This window comes from Delphinapterus leucas, chromosome 5 (assembly GCF_059928025.1).
Source record: "Delphinapterus leucas isolate spDelLeu-1000000601 "Yukka" chromosome 5, BTC_Dleu_Yukka2, whole genome shotgun sequence".
NCBI lineage: Eukaryota > Metazoa > Chordata > Mammalia > Artiodactyla > Monodontidae > Delphinapterus > Delphinapterus leucas.
Window position 1 is genome coordinate 134853344 of NC_143133.1, and position 26955 is coordinate 134880298.

Genomic DNA, 26955 nt, shown 5'->3' on the forward strand with positions numbered 1-26955 from the left:
TAGCCTGGACCTTCTCCAGAGTTTTAGTGCCGATAAGAAATTTCCTGGGCTTCCCTGGTGCCTCAGTGGTTAAGAATCCACCTGCCAATGCAGGGGACATGGGTTCGAGCCCTGGTCTGGGAAGATCCCACGTGCCGCGGAGCAGCTAAGCCCATGCGCCACAACTACTGAGCCTGTGCTCTGGAGCCCGTGAGCCACAGCCACTGAAGCCCACACGCCTAGAGCCCGTGCTCCGCAACAAGAGAAGCCACTGCAATGAGAAGCCTGGGCACCGCAACGAAGAGTAGCCCCCGCTCGCTGCAACTAGAGAAAGCCTGCATGCACCAACGAAGACCCAACACAGCCAAAAATAAATAAATTTATAAAAAGAAAAAAAAAAAAAAGAAATTTCCAACACCAGGAACTTTCAGCTCAAAAGGTCCCAGCTGAACTCATTATTTTCCCTTTCGGACACGTTCTCGTCCCTGTTTTCCTCATCCAAGTCAATGACACCATCACTCTTCCAATCACTCACGAGAAAATCCCTACATTACCATTGGGTCCTCCCTTTCCTCTGCTCCCCACATCCAATCAGCTACTGTAACCTACAGCATCCCCGTCTGCAGCAGTTCTCAAACTAGGCTCTAACCCACCGACTCCCAGTGGGACCTGCTGGGTGAATATAGATACTATGGTGGTTGTCAAGATCCGCAGGATGAATGGTTGCTTTCTCTGTTCCCCTCTCCCGTTAGACATGACAATCATAAGCATACTAAGGTATAAGTGAGCTACAATAATTACAACTCTAGTGGAAATTTAAAAGTTAACTCTTTTGTCCTCCAACCCATCATCTTCACTAAATCACTTAATTCTGTAGAGATTCAAATTAAGTAGTTACCCAGTACATTTTTAACGTTTAAAAATTCATTTGCTTTTAATCAAACTGCCTCTAGAGAGCCTTGATACTTGGGATTCTCTTTGCTAAAGAGAAGAAAACTCTCCTGGGGTGCATTTATAGTAAGAGAAGAAAAGCATCCCTGATTGGCCAAGCAAAGGTGTAAATTCTAGTTATATAACTTCAGGCAACAGTGAGAAGGCAACAGAGGGAAGATTTTTGTTTGCTTCTGTTTCTCTGCCAGTGCTTTTGAAATGATAATGTGTCTGTGTTTGTCTACTTTTAAGGACAAGTCCTAAAGATGATAGTAGTAGAAACGACTATTTAATAAATATTTTCTGACAAACATAATGGGAGAGAAAGAAAGAAAGACCAGAGCACTTAAACTAATATATGAGTTATGCTTGAACAGATAGCGAGTGAAACATTTTTCTTATAATAATTTTATATAATTATACATATAATATATAGTAATAATTTTACTATCACAATGATCTACCAGGAACTAAGAAAGAAATCATTAAAAGGAAAGAGTCAGGAAATGTACCAAAAATATTTATGGAGCATATAAATGAGAGAAACTAAATTGTTCATTTAGTTTCCTTCTACTATGAACCAGATTTATTTGGATCATAGCATAAAATGATTAAAGAATAAATTATATCAAATATTACCTGTTGCCCAAATGCAGCCCCCAACCATTGCAAAAGGCCAAAACTTAGGGCAATGTAATATCAGATTGACCACCAAGGCAACCAACCATATGGCAGCACAAAGAACCCACTGGAGAAACATTCCTGGAAATAAAAAAAACTGGTGTCATTGGTTCAAACTGATCTAAGGAAATTAGTGCGTTTGGGAATATCAATGAATTATTATAGTAATGGTCACAATTTATTGCATGCCTCTATGCCAGGCACTTTACATGTTTATTATATTTCTTGTAACTACTATGCAACATAATTAACCCTAATTCAAAGACAGAAAATGAATCAGAGATGAAGCAACTTGTCCAAATAGCTAACAGTCTGTAAAACTGGAATTTAAACTCAACTGGACTCCAAAGCTTGCTCTACACCGTGCATCCCGGCTTAACAGGGATCAAAAATTTTCTACCAAAGAATGTTGGCAAGACCAAGACTACATACTTTTATTCAGATGCTATACTTAGTGCCATTCCTCACCGAAGACAAGGCATTAAGAACGTCACAACAGCATGATAGTAATTTAAACCTTTGGGGACCATATGCACCATTTTGGGATAAACATAAAGTCCTTTATGGCCATATGTAGGTCTCACGCACTTGGAGTTGAGTGTCTGCAATGAGTCAGACATTCCAGACCTGAGAATTAGCCTTCTAGGTCAGGGCTGCTCCCCTTCCTATGCTCTGCAAGTTACTTGAAGGTCACATGGTGATATGAGGTGTATCTGTACTTTTCTGAGGCTTAGAAGGAAGCTTTAGGGATTAAAAGGATACAGAAAATATCGACATTGGAAAAAATACTAAGGTAGTTATAACTCAGTGTAGCACTTTTGACTCTATTGGAAAATTTTCCCTATTTCTAGTCAATCTCACGGTGGAGGAGAGAAAAAAAGGCTGTTAACCTCTAAGACAAAAAAAGTAAGCACACAGAGATGAAAGGGAACTTCATTTTACAAATGAGAAACTGAGAACAAAAGAGTGGATAAGGTTTGTCTGGGATCACTCCGTTCTTGTAGAACACCCAAAAGTCAGGTCCTCTAACCCTTAGTATGTTTTTTGTTATTTTTTCAGCACTTTTCACTCCTGTTCTAACTCCAAAGGGGAGAAGAAGAGAGGCTCTGGAGGGAAAGGATTTGTAACTCTATTGTCTTAGTGGTATAAAGACATAAGAAAAAAGGCTGAGATAAAGTTGAAAAAAAAAAGACATAAATTGGAGTGAAAGCACAATGCCTCCCACCAGGGTTTCACCATAACATCCCCAATTTCTCCTGGCTTTAACAGGAAAGGCAGGTAGATAAAAACAACTACTGCTTCTCCTTCCCTATAATTCACATTACAGTCAGTTCTACCATAATGTGACATGTGTGTTCCTAAACATCACCGTACTGTGTAAAATCATGTGATAAAGCCTGCAGAGCTTAGGGGGAAAATGGGGCTAAGGACACAACACTCAGAAACTTCCATCAACAACTTATTAAGGAAAGATAGGAGCCTAAAAAGATGGTAGTGCAGTTTTACACTGGTTAAGTGGTTAAGACGTTCACAAATGCTGCAATAAATATGGAACTTTACCTTAAAAACGATCTGAAGTTGGCTTATGCAAATGGATGTCAGGAGTGTTGTAGCTTTTGTGGATTATTGGGGAGGTGGTGAATGAGGGCTTGAACACCAGGTGTGTATGGGCGTGGTGTGACAGACCTGGTGGTTGTGTGAAGGGGTGTGTGTGAGCATATTTTGTGCATTACTATGCCTCTTTGTTCATCTGGGTGCAGTTTTCTGTGTTCACCTAATGCTTGTCAGAGTCAAAATTGCTCATAGGCAAACACAGATTTCGTGTTATGTGCGAATTGTTTTCTATTGTATCAATTGTGTTGGCAATTTGTGTTTGCAAAACAAGTGTTAGCAGTAGAGCTAACTTCCTTCTTTTCTAAACATAACAGATATGGCTAAAAGACTTTCCCCATCCTAGCTTTATGATGAAACACAATATTAAGGTTATCCTACACTGACTAGCAGTCAGATAACATGGCATGGGCATTGTCAAATGATTTTTTTTAAGCTCTATTCATTTGGTTTCAGGTACAGCAAAATTCATTTTTATAGCCATCATTTTAAAAAGACCGAAAAAGTGAACTTCACATTTAAAATTAATTTAAGACTAACAATGAAGGAAACATAACTACCATCGCCAGTCTCATATTTTTTAAGTGGTACAAAGTTTGAGCCAAACAAAAGGATGGCTACAATAGAGGAGATGAAACCAGTGGTGAGGTCTGTTCCATTATTGCTCATGGCTCTGGTCCTGCCCGAGAGCAAGCTGGTTCACTTTCAACTTGATGTACTTTTCAAGAGCTTCTGAAATAAAAGGAGTAAAAATGAAACAATTAAAAAGTTGTGAATCTGTGAGCAAACTGTGATCAATACATGATACTTATTGAGTTTGTCAAAAGTATGGTAAGAGTCCTTCCAGATAAAAAGTTAGGACATTATGAAATTATGTATTACATTCACAACCCATGTTCATTCATTCATTTTTTCATTTATGTTGGCAACAAATATTTTTTGATCACTGACCTACAAAACAAACAATAAAACAAGCAAAATTTGTCTTCAGAGCTTGAAAACCTAACTTCTTCCAAGATCTGGATACAATTTGTATGATATCGTAAAGAAATTCTTCTGTGTGGGTAGATTGTATCATGAAGATTTGTGGACCAGGATCCTGTTCAGTTCAATTGGTTGTTGTGACAAGTCAATGACAGAGCACGGGTGAAGACTTTGAGACCTATCAGTGCCTTCTGAGCACAAGCTGTTCTACTATTTAACACGAGCTTAAGGGCACATTTAAGTTGTATTGTTGCTACATACTCAGGATCCCCTAGAGGCAAAGGCACTTTTCTTCAACAGTAGCACCACCTAGGTGTGTATTAGTTTAAATAGTTCATGAAATTATATTTGTGACTTTTTAAAAAACTGAACAGATAGAAGAATCTCCTAAAGATCTCTTTAACAATCTCTTGAAGGTGACCAAGATGGTGGAGAAGGAAGACCCTGAGCCTACCTCCTTCCAAAATCACAACTATTCACAAAGAAACTATCAATGAAAATGACCTGAAGGCTAGCAGAAAAGATCGTCTGCAACTAAAGATATAAAGAAGGAACCACAAGGTGATGAGAGGAGGGGTGAAGACACAGTAGAGTCGAGACTGACACCCATGGGTAGGTGACCACAAACAGTAGGATAATCACAATTGCAGAGATTTCCCCAAGGAGCGAGGGGTCTAAGCCCCACATTGGGCTCCCCAGACCGGGGATCCTGCACAGAGAAGATGAGTCCCCAGAACTTCTAGCTTTGAAGGTCAGTGAGACTTGCATTTGGGAAAACCAGAGGTCTGTAGGAAACAGAGCCTCTGCCTCTTAGAGGGCGCACACAAAATCTCACATACTTCAAGACCCAGGGCAGAGGCAGTAATATGAAAGGAGCCTGGGTCAGACCTCTTGCTGATCTTGGAGAGTTGCCTGGAGAGGCGGGAGGCAAGCAGCTCTCACCCTGGGGTCACAGGTGTTGGCAACAGCCATTTTCACGAGCTCATGCTGTCACTAGGGCACTGGTGCTAGCAAGTACCATTTTGATGTCCTCCCACTAGCCTATTAGCACTGGAATCTGGCCTCACCCAAAGGCCAGTTGTCACCAGTCCTGTGATGCCTGAGGCTAAGCAGCCAGCAACGCAGAGACTAGCCCAACCCACTAGCAAGCCAGCAGAAGCCATAGGTAGCCCCCACCCCCAGTCCCCAGTATCCGCAGAACCTGATCCTGCCTATCAGCAGGCCAAGACTAGCTCCAGGACCCCCTGGCTTGCAGCTAGCCACCCCAGGACTTGATTCTGCATTAGGGGGTCATGGAGCTAGTGTTAGACCACTAGTACAGCATGTGAGATTTTGCATTCTCTCTTCAAGAGCAGAGTCTCTGTTTCCACACTGGGCTGGCACTAGACACATGACCCCCTGGTGCACTTCAGGCAGCTGCATCAGGAGCTGGCCTCACCAACCAGTGAGTGGGCACCAGTCTTGGGACAACATGGTCCCCATAGCCAGCCATCCTGAGACTTGGCCCCTTCCACCAGTGGCCAGCAGCCTCTGCACTAGGCAGGGCCTGGCAACCAACTGGGCTGAGGGCCAGCCACACCTACCAGTGTACCCACAGTAGTTGGCCCTAACACAACAAAAGGACTCATGCAGCCCATATAAGAAGCACCCCTAGAGAATACATCTCTGGTGACCAGCAGGGGGTGTGCTGCTGGGGTGATTAGGATGTCTACTACTTAAGACCACTTCTCCAAGATCAGAAAATATAACCAGCCTATCTAATACAGAGAAGAACAAAAACAAAGAACCAGAAAAATGAGGTGACAAAGGAATATTTTCAAAATGAAAAAACAAGATAAAACTCCACAAGAAATGCTAAGTGAAGTGAAGGTAAGCAATTTACCCAATAAAGAGTTTAGGTAATGATCGGAGAGATGCTCAACAAACTTGAGGAAAGAATGGATGAAACAGTGAGAATTTCAACAATGAGTTAGAAAATACAAAGAAGAACCAAAGAGAGGTGAAGAACACAATAACTGAAAAAAAAAATACACTAGAAAAAAATAACAGTAGATTAGATAATATAGAGGAAGGGATCATTGAACTGGAAGACAAAACAGTGGAAATCACCCAAGCTAAACAGAAAAAAGAATTAAAACAAAGAAGGATAGCTTAAGAGACCCCTGGGACAACATCAAACATACTAACATTCACATTAAGGGGTGTAGGAATGAGAAGGGAGAGAAAAGGGGCAAAAAACATATTTAAAAAAATAATAGCTGATACACCATACTAACAAACTGAAGAATAAAAACCATATGATCATCTCAAAAGATGCAGAAAAAGTTTTTGACAAAATTCAACACCCAATTATGATAAAAACTCTCCAGAAAGTGGGCATAGAGGGAACCTACCTCAACATACTAAAGGCCATATATGACAAACCCACAGCCAATATCATTCTCAATGGTGAAAAACTGAAAGCATTTCCTCTAAGATCAGGAAAAAGACAAGGGTGCCCACTCTCACCACTATAATTCAACATAGTTTTGGAAGTCCTAGCCATGGCAATCAGAGAAGATAAAGAAATAAAAGAAATCCAAATCGCAAAGGAAGAAGCAAAACTGCCACTGTTTGCAGATGACATGATACTATACATAGAGAATCCTAAAGATGCCACCAGAAAACTATTAGAGTTAATCAGTGAATTTGGTAAAGTTGCAGGATATAAAATTAATATACAGAAATCTCTTGCATTGCTATACACTAACAACAAAAGAACACAAAGAAAAATTAAGTAAGCAATCCCATTTACTATCATGTAAAAAGAATAAAATACCTAGGAATAAACCTACCTAAGGAGGCAAAAATACCCATATTCAGCAAACTATAAGATACTGATGAAAGAAATCAAAGATGACACAAGCTTTTTTCTTTCTTGAGAAAAAAGAAAAAAGCTTGAGTTATCATGCTCCCCAATTTCATACTTCTAAGCTACAGTAATCAAAACAATATGGTACTGGCACCAAAACAGAAACATAGATCAATGGAAAAGAATAGAGAGCCCGGAAATAAATCTACACACATGTGGTCAATTAATCTATGACAAAGGAAGCAAGAATACACAATGGGGAAAATAAAGCCTCTTTGATAAATGGTGTTGGGTAAACTGGACAGCTACATGAAAGAGTCAAACTGGACTGCTTTCTCATACCATGTACAAAAATAAACTCAAAATGGATTAAGGACTTAAATGTGAGGCCTGAAACCATAAAATTCCTAGAAGAAAACATAGGCAGTTCACTGTTTGACACTGGCCTTAGCAATTGTTTTTTTGAATCTATCTCTCCAGACAACGGAAACAAAAGCAAAAATAAAAAACAAATGGGGGACTTCCCTGGTGGCGCAGTGGTTAAGAATCCGCCTGCTAATGCAGGGGACACGGGTTTGAGCCCTGGTCTGCGAAGATCCCACATGCTGCGGAGCAACTAAGCCTGTGCACCACAACTACTGAGCCTCTGCTCTAGAGTCTGCAAGCCACAACTATGAGCCTGTGTGCCACAACTGCTGAAGCCCGCACACCTAGAGCCCGTGCTCCATAACAAGAGAAACCACCGCAATTAGAAGCCTGCACACCACAGCGAAGAGTAGCCCCTGTTCACCACAACGAGAAAGCCCGCGCGCAGCAACGAAGACCCAATGCAGCCAAAAATAAATAAATAAACAAATCTTTAAAAAACAAAAACAAATGGGACTACCCTAGCTAAAAAGTTTTTGCACAGCATGGGAACTACCAATCAAATGAAAAGGCTGCCTACTAAATCAGAGAAGATATTTGCAGATGATATACCTCATAATAGGTTAGTATCCAAAATATACAAAGGACTCATAAAACTCAATATCAAAAAACAAATAACCTAATTAAAAAATGGGCAGAGGATATGAATAGACATTTTTCCAAAGAAGACACACCCTTGGCCAACAGATACATGAAAAGATTCTCAACATCACTAATTATTAGAGAAATGCAAATCAAACCACAATGAGGTATCACCTCACACCTGTCAGAACAGCCATCATCAAAAAGTCTACAAACCACAAATGCTGGAGAGAGTATGGAGAAAGGGAACCCTCCTACACAGTTGGTGTGAATGTAAATTGGTGCAGCCACTATGGAGAACAGTATGGAGGTTCCTTAAAAAAACTAAAAGTAGAACTGCCATGCCATCCAGAAAATCCACTTCTTGGTATCATTCTGAAGAAAAACTAAAACACTGATTCAAAATGATATATGCACACCTCTATTCATTACAGCATTATTTACAACAGTCATGATATGGAAGCATCCTAAGTGCCCAGCAACAGATGAATGGATAAAGAAGATGTGATATATATATATATATATATATATATATATATATATATATATATATACACACACACACACACACACACACGCACGCACACACACACACACACACACATGCACACACACACAACATGGAATATTACTCAGCCATAAAAATAAGGAAATCTTGCCATTTGTGAAAACATGGATGGACCTAGAAGCTATTATGCTAAGTGACATAAATCATATGGAGAAAAATAAATACCATATGATTTCACTAATATGTGGACTCTGAAAAACAAAACAAAGGAACAAACATAACAAAGAACAGAGTCATAGATACAGGGAACAGGGTCGGGGGGGGTGAGTGAAATAGGTGAGTGAGTTAAGAGGGACAAACTTCCAGCTGCAAAATAAATGAGTCCAAGGGATCAAGATGAAATGTGCAGTATGGGGAAAATTGTTAATTATATTGTAATAACTTTGTATGGTGACAGATGGTAACTAGACTTATTGTAGGGATCCTTTTGTAATGCGTAGAAATATCGAGTCACTGTATTGTACACCTGGAAATAACAGAGTGATGTAGGTCAAGTATACCTCAATTGAAAAAAAAAATAGGTAGACACTGGGAGGAAATGTGTCAAAATGCTAAAATAGTTATCTCTGGAGGGTGGGGATTATGGGAGATAGCAAATTTTTACGTTATGCTTTTATGTGTTTCTGGTAGTCTGCAGTGAACATGTGTTGCTCGTAATATGAAAACAAAGCAACAAATGTCATTAAAAATGAAATGAAAAAAACATATCTCTTAAATCCCTTCCAGATTAAGGCTCTTGAAAAATACCTTCAGGACTCCCCGACAGCACGAGATCAGCAGTTGTGTCTTGCGCAATACTATCAACCAGCCAGCAGAACAAAGGGGAACAGCTAGTCAGATGCTTGTGCAATCCGGTAGCCACTGGTCACATACGGGTAACTAAATTTTCATTAAAATTTAGTAAAAGAAGAAAACTCAGCTCCTTAGCTAAGTTAACGCCATTTCAAGTGCTCAATGGCTACATATAATCAACAGCTACCATACTGGACAGAGCAGATTATATGTAGAACACGCCTATCGTTGCAGAAAATTCTACTGGACAACACTGCTAAGCTTATTAAAAAGTTCTAGTTTCCTAAAGGACCAAAACCCAAATAGCCAGACATTTTTCATAAGATAACATTTGGAAAAGGGTATTGAACATAATTCACTTTTTTAGTTGTACAAGCTACATGAGAAAAAAATAACACAGTCATTTTTAACACAGGAGGTAACCAGAGTCATGCCACAATACCATTTTGAAATCATTTTGCACATTGATCTTTTGATTTATTCACTTCTCTACATAAATCTTCTGGAATGGAATTTAAAATAATCTAGTGGGTTTTTTCCCCCAAATTTAATATTATAGTGATAACCTCTTGTGGATGTGTATTGAACAAAGTACATCTGAAATTACCTTTCCTTATTATTTTATTTTACAATGATAAATATTTACATTTAAGGTGTTTCATTTTTTTTTCACGTATTGTTCCTTATGGGTTCTTTGCAGAGAATTGTCAAATATACAACTACCTACAATATATCTTCTTTGGTATTATTAAACATAGTTTAACCCAAAACAGGAATAACTTCAAATTGATGAATAAATTTTAGCAAAAAAGATATCTATTTAAAATTTTGTGTGTTTTCTTAAAATAAAACAAAATGCTCTTAAGACAATATCCTCCACGGGACCATAGTTGAGGAAGAGATGCTAAGACATTTAAACACTGACACAGTAACACTACTTCAATAAAAATAATAATAGGCTTACTATTAGATACAAAAAAGTTTCAGCCCTGTGGCTTCCCTCAATAGCTTACGTGGGTTTTGCTCAAGGGTCAAGCTGGTGGATTGTTGCTAAAATACCAGAGCTGCAATAGGTCAGAGGGGCAGGAGGTATCCAGGAAGGGTATCACAGGACTGAGGACACGTGATTAAGTCCAGCTAAGAAACTTATTTTGTTTCCATTTTAACTAAAATCAGCTAAGCGAAAAAAACCCTCTATAAGCACATTGCGAAGAGAATGCCTACCCTTAAAAAAATTGCAACATGAGCAAAACGATGTCTCCACTGAAGAATACTGACAACCTTAAACCTCTCAGATTTCCTTGAAAGAATAATCTGGTGTGCTAATCACGGTGCATACACTGCATTTTGACTGCTGAGTGAACATCAACCAGTGTTACTTAGTTATTACCTGCAGATAAATGAAGTTTATTGCATGCCCCTCTGGTACATTTCAGAAAGCATGTGATCTAATTTCATTGTGGGTTGGCAATGTTTACTATCTTTAAGGAAGAATCTACCTCATTCTAAATCAATGAAGTTCTGTGGAAAGGAAAAAAATATCACTCTAGCACACACTAGACCCAGTTTTTAAAAATGCAAACCTGTTGAGTTAACAAGGCTCAAATTACTTTTGAATAATATTTAAATTAACTTAATATACTTTAGACTAAAGTAGTTTTCACATGTGTAAGTATATGCTGATATATTGTTAAACTATATTCATTTATTTTTGTTCTAGTACTTTTGTTTCATTGAATAGTACTTCTCCCTTAAATCTCTCGTAGTAATTTAAACTTTTTCCTGTAAACCTCTCTCTACGGAGACCTTTTTGTTAGCGTTTAGTACGTGCTGATCAATATTGCTTGCTCCTCTTCACCTAAGATTCGGTTTTAGTTTCATGTTAATTTCCTCAAATCCAGGCCTGGCAAGCTCCTCCCGTGTCTTGGCTAAAATTAGCAGTGCTTGAATCTACTTATTCTGAGCCTTGATTTTTTTTTTTTTTTTCAATCAGGAGCATGTTTTGAAAAATCATCAGACACTCCCCCTGCAAAGCTGCTCGGGTTTCCTTGAGTTGCGGTCCTCGCCGCGCCCAGGGCCGGGGCTGAAATTCCCTGGGCTCTGCACCCGCGCGGCCGCCCCCCGCGCGGGTGCCCAGCCTGCACCCGCCTGATTCCCTCTGCGCCCGGCACCCGTCCAGTCTGGACTTACTGCGGGGCCCTTACCTGTGCACCTGCAGGAGGGGAGGGCGGGACTCCGGCACCCACGTTCCCGCGCTAGTCCGGGCGCCGTTCCTTACCGCCGAGACGGTGACCGACGCACCTGGAGGGGGGAGGAACGGGGAGGACTTAGCAAAGGAGACCCGGGACCTGCCCAGAGCGGCAGGTTGGAAAACACCTTCTTCCAGCTGCTGGGCAGGGCACGATCATGTGACTCCATGTGAAGTCACCAGGCCCTCTGTCAATCAACCAGCAAACTAGAGAGGCTTTTGTGTATTTTAAGAGATGATTGATTAGGGAACTCTGAGCGTGTCACCCTCTCCAGATGTCCCAGAGCTTGGTATGATTTGTACCGCTTATGGATAAAAGGACAAGGAATTTCACACAGTCGTTAGAGATTATCTAAAGCTGACTTTTTTTTTCGTGGAATGTCAAGAAATTCATCTGAACCACTAATGTCACTAATTATCTCTTCGGACATCACAAGATTTCACTTGTAATCACTAATCCTTTATAAATGCCCCCAGACCGTTTATCTGTATATTTATTTGGTCTATTCTGAGGGTCGAGTGAGAACAGATCTTCTAGATGCCCAAGCCTGACTGCCCGTAACAGTCTCCAGGGGAGAGTTTCTGTCTTGTTTCGTTTTTTAAATACTAATACCTGAACCCCACACCAGACCAATTGAAATTGAATCTCTAGGGGTGTGGCTGGGACACTGTTCTCTTTTAAAACCTCCTCCAGGTGAGTCTAATGTGAAGCCAGGACTGAGAATCCCATTCTAGACCAGCAGTTGTGATATTTTACCGCTGGTAAGAATTACCTGGAGCATGGATCAAGAAGCAGATTCCTGACATCTTGATTTAGATTTTGAGAAACATTGCTCTAGTCCTCCACCGTCCGATATGTGGCCACTAGCAGCTTATAGCTATTTAAATTTTGGGATTAAAAATTCAGTAGTTCACTTGCACTTTTCAAGAGCTCAGCAATCACTTACAGATGATAGAACATCTCTATCCTGCAGAAAGGTCCATCCTAGACTGTCAGCCCTGGGGGTGCAGCTGTGACTTATGCAGAGTCCACCCTCATGAAGATTCCAGAATAGCGAGGGACACAGACATGAACTCATAGGTTCAGAAAGAGGAAGTGCTGGGTTCTGTCCTAAGAGGTCAAGGAAGGCCTCTCTGAGGAAGTGACATTGCACACGGAGTCATTTCAGTGGTTGGTAATGGTTGTGGAGTTACCATGAGAAAACATAAGGAAAATCCGAAGGCAGAGGAAATCTTGGAAGGAAGTCCTGCTTTAAATATTATTCACATTCATAAGCTATAGTGTATTTAAGCAGGTGGGAAGGTAAAGTGTCATGTCATTTAAAGAATTAAAGAAGCTAAGGCTTTTCACTTAAGGGAGAGGCTTAATTTAGCCGTTAAGGAAAATTGTAAAGACATAACTTCCTCTTTCACATATCCATGCCCACAGACCCACAGATACACACATACACAGACTCTCTCTTCCCAAAATGTGGAGCCTAAATACAGCCTAGCACTGCTTCATTTTCTGATTGCAAGAGACCTCGGTGAATGGTCATGTGGTTCTAGTTCTTGCTCCAGATTCATACCGAGAAACTGAGACTCCCACTGTTGTGAATTCCCTAAAATCTAAATGGGAGCTGGGGTCTGAGTCAGGCTTGAGGACATTTATTATGGAATATCCCAGGGCAGGGCTTTTTATATCAGGCCACAGAGCCAACTGAAATGTGGACGATCCTCTCTCACATGGAAGTTTTCCTTTCACACTGTTTCAGGTGCATTAATGATTGAACATACATGTCTGTGTTGGAGGAGTCTTGGCAGGGTCTAGAAGATGTGGGTTAGCTTCATCTACTGGCCCTTTGTCTTTGGGAAAGTTATTTAATCTCTTTCAGCCTCAGTTTTCTTGTAGGTTAAATGCCAGTAATAAGATCTGTGGGGCTTCCCTGGTGGCGCAGTGGTTGAGAGTCCACTTGCCGATGCAGGGGACGCGGGTTCGTGCCCCGGTCCGGGAAGATCCCACATGCCGTGGAGCGGCTGGGCCCGTGAGCCATGGCCGCTGAGCCTGCGCGTCCGGAGCCTGTGCTCCGCAACCTTGTGAAATAAAAATTTGTATTTAATGGCAAGACAAGAAAAATTTAAACATAAAAAAGCCTTCTCTGACCTTTGGCCCCCTCTCTCCCGGCACTATGCATTGTGTATCCGCATTATGCACCGGCCACACCTCCCCCATTTGTAGGAATACCTGCTCAACCACAACGAGCAACATTCTCCCAGCATTAACAAGACAGCTCCTTAAAAGACAACATTCCTTCCTGATCTTGTAGGGGATCACATGTCCCACCACGATGCCGATTAGATCTGGATCATCTAAACTGCCAGTAATATGTCACTTGATGTACAGCCCTCTGTCTGAAAACACTTATAGAACTGTGCCTTGACTTCTAATGGGCACAATAGTTCTTAGAGCTTTCTGAGATGCTCTTCCTGAGTTATAATCCTCAAGACTGGCTTGAATAAAATTTTCCATTTCTTTCTTAGATCGACTAATTTTTCATTGGCACCCTTTCATGTCATCAAAAGATATAATGGATATAAAATATTATTATTAGGACTTCAGGTTTCCACTCTGATGCATGAAGATCTTGGAAACTGTCACTGCTGCCATCACAACAAGAAAAAAGCTGAACCAACTGAAAATCAACAATTCTTCTTACATCTACCAGAGAATTCAGGACAAATCACCTCCCTGAAAACTGAAGAAATAGGTGAATGAAGACAATCCCAGCTGACTAGGAACAAGAGCCAGTAATGGGTGGAGACACTTAATCTGTGATCTGGGAATAGCTGGAGACTGAGTGTGGACTTAATTGAGAATGGAAAACTCTGGGGGAGCAAGGACTCGGCCTTAGGGGAGCACCCACACTTTCCAGAGTTTTACTTTCAGTAGCCCCACAAGGCTGTCCTGTGAAGATCAGAGAAAAATTCTCTCTTGCCTCTGGCAAGGGGAGGGAGAAAGCAATCATTTTGAAGTATACCCAAAGCTTCCTTTTCCTGAAACAAAGGCTAGCCCTCAAGGGAAACTTCAATATCAGAGCTCCATCTGACCTCCAGGGAGAACAATTAGATAACCTGTGCCTCTTCTACCCTGTCTCACATGAGGGAAAAAAAGAACTGCGCCTTCCCACTTGGACATTTGAAGGTGCTGGAAGTTTGTCATGCCTGTCATCACAAGAAAAAAGCTGAACAACTATTCTGAAGGTCATAGCCTGGGGATTCCTGCCGGATAAAAAGGGAGATTCAATCATAAGATTATAGAATGCCTCTCCTTCCCAATACCTTACCATCTATTAAAAGTTCTCCAGCACAATAACAGTTCCAGTACAATAACAGTGGATTACAACTGAGAGAGCTTCAGGACACAGACACCATTCAGAAAGGAGTTTCTAAGTAAACACAAGGACAGACAGCAGACAGAACAAAGGATGTTAAAGGAAAGTGGAACCTCTGAGGCAGCAAACAGTAAACACAGCCCTACTCGTGGCCATGCTTACATAAAACCTCACACTAAAGACCTGCTTACCTCAGTTCCTATTATCTGATACATCATGTGTGGTTTGTAAATAATTAGAATGCTTGCTAAAAGGCAAGAAAAAAACACAGTCTGAAGAGATAAAACAAGCACCAGAACCAGACTCTGATATGGTAGAGGTTTTGGAATGATCAGACTGGGAATTTAAAGTACTTAAAATAATTAACATGATAAGATCTCTACTCGAGAAAGTTTACAACTTGCAAGAACAGATGTGTAATATAAGCAGAGAGATGAAAACTCTAAGAATCAGAAGAAGCTGCTGGAAAACAAAAACAATACAAAATGAAGAATGCTTTTCACAGCTGAGAAATAACCTATGAGCTTGAAGATATGTCAATAGAAACATCTCAAATTTAAGTGTAAAGAGAAAAAAGATTTTTTTTTGAAAAAGGAACAATATTTGAGAACTACGAAAAAATTACAAAAAAGTGTAAAATATAAGTAATGGGAATACCAGACAGTAAAGAGAGGAAGGAGAAGATTTATTTGAAGTAATAGTGGCTGAGAATTTTCCAGAATAGATGGCAGATACCAAACCAGAGACTCAAGAAGCTCAGAAAACACCAAACAGGATAAATACAAAAATATCTACATGTAGGTGTATCATATTCAAGTTGTAGAATATCAGACAAAAAAAAATATTGAAAGAAGCTGGAAGAAAAAATATACCTTACCTATGGCAAGACAAGAATAGAATTACATCAGACTTCTCTCTTCAGAAACCATGCAAACAAGAAGAGTGGAATGAAGTATTTATAGTGCTGAAAGAAAAATCCACCAATGTAGAATTCTGTATCCAGTGTAATTATCCTTTGAAAGTGGAGAGGAAATAGACTTTCTCAGACAACAAAAACAGGAAATTTTTCATGAGTAGACCTGCCTTGGAAGAAATGTTAAAAGAAGTTCTTCATAGAGAAGAAAAATGATATAGTTAGAAACTTGGATCTACATGAAGAAAGGAAGAACGTGAGAAAAGGAATAAATGAAAGTAAAAATAAGACCTTATTTTTTATTCTTAATTCATCTAATAGATCACTTCAAAATAATAATAGCAACAATAAGCTGGGTGATTATAGCTTATGGGTAAGTGAAATGAATGACAGCAATGTTATAAGGGACAGGAGGGAGGAACTGGGAATAGTTTATTATAAAGAACCTGCACTACCTGTGAAGAGGTATAGTGTTATATGAAAGCGGATTTAGAATAGTTATAAATGTTTACTGCATATTCTAGGGCAACCCTTAAAATCTTTTAAAAAGTATAATTAATATGCTAAGAGAGGAGAGAAAATAGAATCATATAAATCCCTGATTAAAACCAGAAAAAAGGAGGGAAGACAAAAAAAGAAAACAAAGCAGAAGGGCAACAAATAGAAAAAAGTATATGGTACATATTAATCCACCTCTATCAATAATCACTTTAAATGTGAATTGTCTAAATACACCATTAAAAGATAAAGACTGACAGAGTGAGTAAAATATAGGACCCAATTACATGTTGTTTACAAGAAACCCACTTTAATTATAAAGACACAGATTAAAAATGGAGAAAGATACACAGTGCTAACACTAATTAGAAGAAAGCTGGAATGGCCATTTTAATTTCAGACAAAGCAGACTTCAGAACAAGGAAATTTTCAGGGATACATAATGATAAAGGGTCAACTCACCAAGAAGGCACGACAATCCCGTGTCTGAACCTCACAAACGAGCATCAAAGTACATGAGGCAAAACCAGGTAAAACTGCAGGGAGAAAGAGACATAAATGCACTATTACACTTGCAGTGTCAGCACCCCTCTATTGGTAATGGACAGATCCAGCAGGCATGAAATCAGTGAGAATATAGTTGAATTGAATAGCGCCATTATCATCTGGATCTGAAAGACAGTTTTGTATTTCATCCAATCACAAGAGACAACACATAAAACACTAACCTCACATAGAAGCTCAGGAAGCTCAAACAAAATGTTAACCAGAATAGGCTACATTCTAGGCTGTACAACACATCTTAACACATTTAAAAGAATATGTGTCACACAAAGTATGCTCTCAGACCACAATGAAATTAAACCAGAAATAAATAACAGAAAGATAGCTGGAAAATCCCCAAATATTGGAAATTACACAACACACCTCTAAATAACTAAGGCATCAAAGAAGAGTTTTCGAAATAAAATTTATATTGAGCTAAAATGAAAATACTGCTTATCAAGCTTATGGGATGCAGTGAAAGCAGTGCGCAGAAGGAAATTTATAGTATTTAATACATATACTAGAAAAGAAAGATCTAAAACCAGTAATCTCTTTTCCCATAATAGGAGACTAGAAACAGAAGAGCAAATTAGACGCAAAGTAAGCAGAAGAAAGAAAAAGAGCAGAAATCGATGAAATTCAAAACAGCAGAACAATAGAGAAAATAAAGGAAACATCTGTTTATTTGAAAAGAGCAATAAAATGTCTAAATCTCTAGCTAGGCTAACTGAAGAAAAAAAGATACAAATTACTATTATTAGACATGAAAGGGAGGCCATCACTACTTATCCCACGGATGTTGAAAGGGTAATAAAGGAATATTGTGAACAGCGGTATGCTCACACACTTGATAAACTAGATGAACTGGACCAATACCTAAAAGGACACAATGTGACAAAACTCATCTAGAGAGGAGCACACGGTCTGCATAGGCTTATATTAAATAAACTGAATCAATAATCAATAAGCTTTCAAAACAGAAAGCACCAGGCCCAGAATAAGTTCACAGGTGAATTCTACCGACATTTAGGAAAGAAATGTATACCAATGATCTACACTCTTGCAGAAAAAAGAAACAAACAAAAAAACCACTTCTTAACTCATTCTATGAGGCCAGCACTATCCTAATAATAAAACCAGATAAAGACATTACAAGAAAAGTGCAGACCAATACCTCTCACAAATATACATGCAAAAATCCACAACAAAATATTAGCAAATAAAGGCCAACAACATATAAAAAGAATTATACCTAATGACCAACTGAGATTTATCCCAGGTATGCAAGCCTCGTTCAACATTCAAAAGTCGATTAATATAATCCACCATATCAACAAGATAAAAAAGAAAAATCACATGATCATATCAATAGATATAGAAAACACATTTGACAAAACCCAATACCCACTTAGAAAAAAATGCTCAGTAAACTAGAAATTGAGGAAGGGGAACTTCCTCAGTTTGATAAAGAACATCTATTAAAAACCCACAGTTAACATCGTACTTAATGGTGAGAGACTAAAAGCTTTCCCACTGAGATCAGGAATAAGATAAAGATAGCCCCTCTCACAGCTGCTTTTCAATACTCTACTAGAACTCCTAGCTAAAACAATTAGACAAGGAAAAGAAGTAAAAGTTACAGAGATTGGGAAGGAAATAATAAAACTGTTTTTGTTCACAAATGATTTGACTGTATATATAGAAAATCCCAAAGGATTGCCAGAAAGAACTCCTGGAACTAGTAAGCAATTATAGCAAGGTTGCAAGGTACAAGGTTAATAGATATAAGTCAATTGTTTTCTATATACCAGCAAAGGACAGTAAAACTTGAAGTTAAAAGCAAATTACTGTTTACATTAGCACTAAAAAAGTAAAACATTTAGTATAAATCTAACGAAATTTGTACAATATCCATGTGAGGAAAACTACAAAATTATTTTGAGCAAAATCAAAGAACTAAATAAATGGAGAAACATTCCAAGTTCATGGATAGAAGAAAGTATGGTTAAGATGTCACTTCTCCTCAACGTGATCTGTAGATTGAATGCAATCCCAATCAAAATCCTAGAAACTTACTTTGTGAATATTGATGAACTGATTCTAAAGTTTATACAAAAAGGCAAAAGACCCAGAATTACCAACACAGTACTGAAGAACAATAAAGAGAAGCACTACCCAACTTGAAGGCTTACTGGAAAGTACAATAATCAAGACAATGTGGTATTGGTGAAAGAATACACACATAGATCCACGGAACAGAATGGAGAGCCCCAAATAGACCCACATGTATATAGTCAACTGCTTTTAGATAAAGAAACGAAGGCAATTTAATGGAGAAAGGACAGTATTTTAACAAATAGTGCTGGAATAACTAGACATCCATGTGCAAAACAAACTAAGCTAGATGCAGACCTTACACTTTTCACAAAATTTTAACACATATCATACACTTAAATGTAAAATACGAAACTTTAAAACTTGTAAAAGATAGGACAGGAGAAAATCTAAACGACTTTGGATCTGGTGATGAGCTTTAATATACAACACTAAGAGCACAATGAATGAAAGAAACAATTGATTAATTGAACTTACTAAAATTAAAAACTTCTCTGAGAAAGACATTAAAAGAATGAAAAGACAACCCTGATACAGGAGAAAACATTTGTAAAATACATATCAGATAAAGGACTCACATCCAAAAACATACAAAGGACTCTTAAAATTCAACAGTAAGAAAACCAACTACACAGCTTAAAAAGTGGACTCAAGATCTGAACAGGTAGCTCATAATAGTTTTAAAGATGGCCAATAATCATATGAAACGAGTCTCAACATCACGTCACTAGGCAATTACAAGTTAAAACATTTGCAAATTAAATCACACTTCAAAATCTACTAGAATGGCTCCAGTTCAAAAATCTGACAATTCCAAATTATGGAAACACCTTGGAACAATAGGAACTCTCTTTCCTTGCAGGTGGGATTGCAAAATTTTGTGGTTACTTTGGAAGACAGTTAGGTGGTTTCTTACAAAGATAAACATAGTCTTACCATATAATCCAGCAATCATCCTTCCAGGTATTTACAAAAAATGAAGGGAAACTTATGTCTACACAAAAGTTTCTAGCAGATTTATTCATAATTGCTAAAATCTGTAAGCAACCAAGATGTCCCTCAATAGGTGAGTGGATAAACAAACTGTAATACATCCATACAGTGGAATATTATTTACCAATAAAAGAAAGAATCAAACCACAAAAAGACATGAAGGAACTTTAAATGCATCTTTCTAAGTCAAAGAAGCCAATATGAAAAGGCTCCATACTGTATGATTACAACTACATGACATTCTGGACGAAACAAAACTATGAAGACAGTAAAAAGATCGGTAGTTGTGAGAAGTTCAAGTGGGGCAGGGGAGGAATGAAGGTGTGAAGCACAGGGGATTAAGGGCAGTGAAACGATCTGTGTGATAATGTAATGGTGGGTACTTGACATTATACATTTGTCAGAACCCGTAGAACTAACCTCAAGAGTGAACTCTAAACCACAGACTTTAGCTCGTAAAAATGTTTCAGTATTGGCTTATCCATTGTATCAAAGGTACCACACTAATGCAAGATATTATTAACAGGGGAACTGTGAAAGAGGAGAGACAGGGTATATGGGAACTCTGTCCTGTCTGCTTAATTTTTATGTAAATCTAGAGATGTTCTAAAAAATAAAGTGGGAGGGGGGAGGGATAAATTAGCAGTTTGGGATTAACAGATACACACTACTATATATAAAATAGATAAATGACAAGGACCTTCTGTATAACACAGGGAAATATATTAAGTATCTTGTAATACCCTATAATGGAAAAGAATCTGAAAAAGAATATATACAGATACGTGTATATATATATATATATATATATAAAACTGAATCACTGTTCTCTATACCTGAAACATTGTAAATCAACTATACTTCAATACATAAGTAAATTTTAAAAAATCTACAAAAATATTAAGTTTGTGATTATTTTATGGCAATTACACTATTCCCTCAGCCAGGTAAATATATCAATCACATAAATATGATAAGGTATATACCTATATATATATTTTTCATTTGATTGTATTTTTCAACCATTCACTAAATAAGAGAAGTACTTATAAAGTGAAACATATCCTGAGAAGTGCTATTTTATTCTTTCCTTTAGAATCAAAACCAATTATTTCCCATTTTGATCATTGAACAGATGTTTATCATTTTATGACTCTTTGGGGGTAAGTATGGCTGTAAGAGCTTTCCAAAATCTAGGCTACTCTCCCTCCCTCCAGTAGTTGCTAAATGATCGTATAGGATCCTACTGGGTGTGCTCTCCTGCTTCCAAATTTGAGGATTCTATACATAATGAGAAATTATGAATAGTGTGAAGGCAGAAAAAACCTGTTTATTCACTAGACAGCATAATCATCCACTGTAGTCTTTAAAAGAATTCTCCCTGGGTTCTGTGGAAAAGAAGGAATCAGTGTATCACAAATAATTTTCAAGAAGAGTTTTATTATATCCAGAAAGCAAACGAAATTTTCCAAGATAAACTGACATTAGGAAAAATACACTGTGATACTGAGAACTGATGAGGCAGAATGTTAAAAATGAATGTTCCTGTCCTGATTCAAAGTTTATTTTTCATGTAAACTATTTCACAATAAAGTTTACCTCAATGAAAAATAAAACTATTACCTTTTGATGACTTTTAAACATAGGGTTCACCAAAAATGAGATCTTTATTCCTTAAAAAGTTTACAGTTCTCTAATGTAGTGAACCAGTGATGGTTTTAATCACCTATTCTGAGTTTAGGAGAACATTAACATTATTTACTTACTTACTTTCATTTATTTATATTAATTTCATGAAGTCTTTGAAGCAGTGTAGAACGAGGACATAATAATAGGAATAAAAGTTAAAAAACTTAGAAGAAAATCAAGATGAAACAAAAGGTGCAGATTCTAAGGACCTGTATATTTGCTATATAAACTAGTGGTAAATTTTAGAGGCAGGTTTATAAAGTGGAGTCGTATCACAAAGGTCTATGTCAGGCATTTTTAAGGTACTATTAATTTTGCATCCTTGCATCCTTAACATTCATCCATTCATCCAAGACATCTTTATGGAGGAAGTACAGTAAACTGGACAGTGTTATAGACACTGGGGACAGACAACAATCCCTATACCAGCTCAGCTCTCAGCTATGAGGGCAGCCAGATCATAAACAGTACATGCGGTCTATTAAATAGTAAGATGTATTAAGGAAAAAATAAAGGAGGGAGAAAGACAAATGTGTGTGGATGTGGGTGTGGGTGTATGTGGGGAGCTGTGTTTCTGGAAGGGTCATCAGGGAAGGCCTCCCAGAGAGGGAGACATTGAGGGATGGCTGGGGGGGGGAGGGGAGAGGGAACAGTGAGGACAGAAGCCCTGAGGCCCATCTCAGTGCTCTGAGGAAGAGAAGGAGGTCACCGTGGGTGGACCTGGGGTGGTGAGAATGGGGTGAACAGGATGAGAGGGGCCTCGTAAGGCCTGCAGGGGACTCTGGATTTTCCTCTGGGAAAGATGGGGAGCAGCTCAAGTCCTGTGATCACAGGAGATGTATTAGTTATCTATTGCTGCGTAACAAATTATCCCAAATGCAATGCCTTGGGGGACACTGGACATCTGTCCTCTCTCACAGTTTCTGTGGGTCAGGAATTTGGGAGCATCTTGGGTGGGGTTCTCACTCAGAGTCTCCCCCAAAACTGCATGGAGATGCTGGCCATGGTTCCAGGCATCTGAAGATGTGGACGGGCTGGAGGTGCCACCTCTGAGGAGGTTTGCTTATGGGCCAGGCACGTTGGCCCTCACTGCTTGGGGGGAGACCTCAGTTTCCCTTCACAGGCCTCATCAGAGGACTGCATGAGTATCCCCATGTCATGGTGTGGCTTCCCCACAGTGAGAACTCCAAGAAGGCGGAGGTGCCATTGTCTTTTATGACCTGGCATCTGAAGTCACACACTGGGGCTTCTGCAGAATTCTGCTGGTTATACAGTCCATCCCTGACTCAGTGTGAGAGGGGACTGCATCACGGTGCAGGTACCAAGCATTGAGGATCATCCAGGGCTGTCTTGAAGGTGGACCACCAGGGAAAAGAAAGGAGAGATTTCCTGGAACAATGTCCTTGTGTGGGTGCAAGCAGATGGGATCCTAGTGCAGAGCAGAGGGAGGCATCCTTGTTGGATGCACAGGAAGGTCATACACAGGAACAAGTATACATGTGCAGCTTCGGGAGGTTGGGAAGATGTGCTGGAGGCTTGTGTACATTCCCTTCTGATTTTTGCCTAATTCTCTGTGAAGTAGAAAATAAGGTCATATGTTAAGAATGAGGACTGGGAAAGAGGTTGTGGAAATTCTTCAGTATTCTAAGTTTTTCAGTATCTTTCAAGTGACGCTGGTTGTTGTCACTAAGCGTTGCTCAGTCATACAACTAAGGAGAAAAAACACTTTATTGATCACTGTTGTATTATAAGAGGCACAGGCTGGGTTTTGGGAAAGCAAAAGAAAACCAAATATGTGTGTATTTCATTTTAAAAACACTGATTTTCTTCCTCTTTGATCTCAAGAACGTTCTATGTTTATAGCATGGAAACGTTTAAGCTATAAACGTTTTTCTGTTTTGCAATTAGATTATTTCATTACTTCTGCATATGGAAGAGGATATAATACAGATAATTAAGAGTAGACATTTAAAATATAAGAAATTAAAAAATAAATAAAATAAAATAAGATATAAGAAATTGTCTTTTCCTAGCTCAATCAGCCTAAGACCACCAGAGACAAACCTGTGTACCAACTAAGTCAGCTTTACTGACTCATTGCCATGTGGGAGACTGCACATCCAAGGAACCATGGGGAGTTTCACCAAAGAAAGGAAAAAAGAAGAGTTACTATGGGATTTTGCAAGAGTGGCCTTTAGGTGCAATGTAAATGAAGTGGTGTTTTGATGGGCTCCAAGCAAAGTCAGGCTGTGTGTAAAGGGGCCACCATCAATTCTGGCCTGTGAAGTGAACCCACAGTTATGTTTTCCTTGGAAACAAAGTTAACGTAGATGTCAAATGCTGTGTCCAAGACCTGCTTGCTGAAGCTCTGCACATGGACTGCAAATCAAGGCTGCTTCAGAGTATCACAATGATTAAACTCCTCCAGACCAGACTCTGGTGTTTTATCTTTACTGAAATAATGTCAAACAGAAATGTTTCTGATAGTCCATGATTTCAGAGAATAAGAATGCTCAGTATGAAATCCATGGTCACCCCAAGAATTGGGCTGTTACTGCCTTTTAGGGCTGCAGCTTGTATTTGGGAGAATTACTGTTTTCCGATAAATTCTCACCTGGCCTTACTTGCAGTTCTGATTCTGGATTGGCGAATGGTAAGGAAGATATTTACTCTCTAAATTCAAACCAATTTTTAGTTTTTTACTCTATATTATTATAACATACTATAGCTCAAAATCTTGATGCATACGTCCTTCTCCCTTCCTGGGTAATCTTGGTCAAGACACTTAAGGAGTTTGTACCTCATGTTTTTAATGCATAATATAAGGAGGTTGAAAGAAGTCCTCACCAGTCGGTTTATATAAAATTTGACCTCTTTTATTTTTAAAGCTGAAATTACAATGCCTCCTGCAGTATGTTTACAAGACCTCAGCATCCAAGTTCCCACAATTACGTCTGCCAGTCCCCAAAGGGGAAGCCTCCCGGGTGATCATGGGGCCCACGTGACATTTTCCTCTTCTTCTTTTCCTGTTCTAGTTTCCCTAGGTTACCAGCTACCAGCATCACAGTCGTCAGAAGAAGACCTCTTGCTGCTGTGACTGATGGATGTGGCACCACCGCTGTGCTCACAGTGCTGCAGCTCCTGAGGTGCAGGGCACCGTTAGTTCTAGAAGAAGCTCGGAGGAAGTCTCTCCTCACCATGATGTCCTCTGGGCCTTGAAGTGGTTCTGCTCCTGCTGGGTGTCTCAGCAGAGCAGCTTCTGCCTTCTGGGCTTCATCACCTGCACGTGATTCTCAATGCTTCAAACAAGCAAGCAAACAAAACAGAATCAAATAAACCAATCAACCAATAATAACAATAAACAAAGGATGTCAATATTCTCAGAGATGGAGTTCATTCTACCTTACATGGTGACTGATCAAACCACAACACCTGACTTCAGCCTACAGGTCACTGCAACTTTGTCACAGACAAAGGACTTGTCTTAAGTGTGTGTAGTCAAAGGGCCCATTTGTTGATTTTCTAAAAATGAGGTAATTTAAACTCTCCGCCTTTGGAGACCAAAAACTTCTCCTAGTATCACATTTAATTATACTTGATTTTACTCATCAAAAATATAAAATCTCTTGAGTCCAGGGCTTAGCCGTGATACCTGTTGTGCACAAAATCTTTACCGTGCCCGCCAGTGAACCTACATGGCCTCTCCACTTGCTTGTTGGTGTGAACGTGTGGTTTTTCTTCAACAGTGTTTCCAGTTGATGGGTTCACAGGGTAAGAGGGAGGCAACACAACACCTGTGGTGGAAGGACAGCGGGGCAAGGTCAGGGGGGTGCTGATGGGTACTCTGACGAGAGCCGGCAGGCGCTTGGGAGGGTAGAAACAAGTCAGGAGAGAAGGTCACTAGTAGGGCCCTAAAATGAAGACTTCTGGATGGAGGATAATGATACTAATGATAAATAATAACTATGGAGTGTTTACCATAGGCAGGGACTGCATGAAGACCCTTCTCTGCATTATTTTGTTCAGTTCTTAGACCAACTGTGTGCGTTACACGCTATTATTACCTCCATCTGATGGGTGACGAGGCTGAGCAAGGTTCAAGGGGTGATTTGCTCAGATCCACATGGCACATCAGTGGTAGTGTTAGTTCTTAAGTCAAAATGTCTCTGATTTCAGTGATTTGGTTATTCATTTTTAATATACTTTCTAAAATATTATGAGATCCATGTCTCATTCTGACCTCTGTGAAGATACCTGAAATGTGCATTCAAGTACCTGAAGCAGGTAAAAAACTATAATGTATCTATACACCTTGACATGTATGTTCAAAAATTCTCTAAGCCTGCTTCATCCACTGCTGATCACCTACAACCTTACTTGTCTTGTTCCTGACCTCTGAGTCCTTCTAAGTTGACTCTGTTCCCACTGTCTTTATACTTTTCAGGTGGATTCCTATTTTCAAACTTAACTTATGAATTCTCCCTTTAGGATCTCACTTGGGGGTTACTCAGTTTGGGGGGTCAAAACCAAGAGTAAGAGACAGCTTTACAGTTGCCACATAATCACAAGAAAAAGAGTAGGTATGTTTGAAAGGAATTGTCAACAATAAGCTATGGATCTAAAAATTCTGCTATCGAGAGATTAGCTCAAGATGGTGGAGTAAAAGGACGTGCACTCTTAGAGAACACCAAAATTACAACTGCTGAACAACAGTAGACAAAAAAATGCTGGAACCTATCAAAAAAGATACCTTACATCCAAAGACAAAGAGGAAGCCACAATGAGATGGGAGGAGGAGTGCAATCACAATAAAATAAAATCCCTTACCCACCGGGTGGGCAACCCACAAACTGGAAAAAAATTATACCACAGAAGTTCTCCCACTGGAGTGAAAGTTCTGAACCCCATGTCCAGCTTCCCAGCCTAGGATTCTGGCAACAGGAGGAAGAATGTTCAGAGAACCTGGCTTTGAAGGTCAGTGGGGTTTGATTGCAGGAATTACATAGGACTGGGGGAAACAGAACCACCACTCTTGGAGGGCACGCACCAGGACCCAGGTGAAAAAAAACAATGACCCCATAAGAGACTGGGCCAGGCCTACCTGCTAGTATTGAAGAGTCTCCTGTGGAGTTGGGGGGTGGCTGTGGCTCACTGAGGGGACAAAGACACTGGCAGCAG

At 39.3% G+C, this 26955-nt stretch overlaps 1 protein-coding gene across 2 annotated transcripts in view; it reads right to left on the minus strand.

The window, feature by feature from the left end:
- The window catches only part of TMEM144 (transmembrane protein 144), a 43016-nt gene extending 34446 nt beyond the window's left edge, over positions 1–8570 (minus strand). For both annotated transcript variants that reach the window (XM_089912491.1, XM_089912490.1), the window contains exons 1-2: positions 3762–8570; positions 1549–1671 (exon numbers count right to left, since the gene is read on the minus strand). In XM_089912491.1, coding sequence (XP_089768617.1) covers positions 1549–1671; positions 3762–3870 — 232 coding nt within the window. In that variant the 5' untranslated portion in view covers positions 3871–8570. The remainder of the gene's footprint in view (positions 1–1548; positions 1672–3761) is intronic.
- Positions 8571–26955: the final 18385 nt, after the last annotated feature.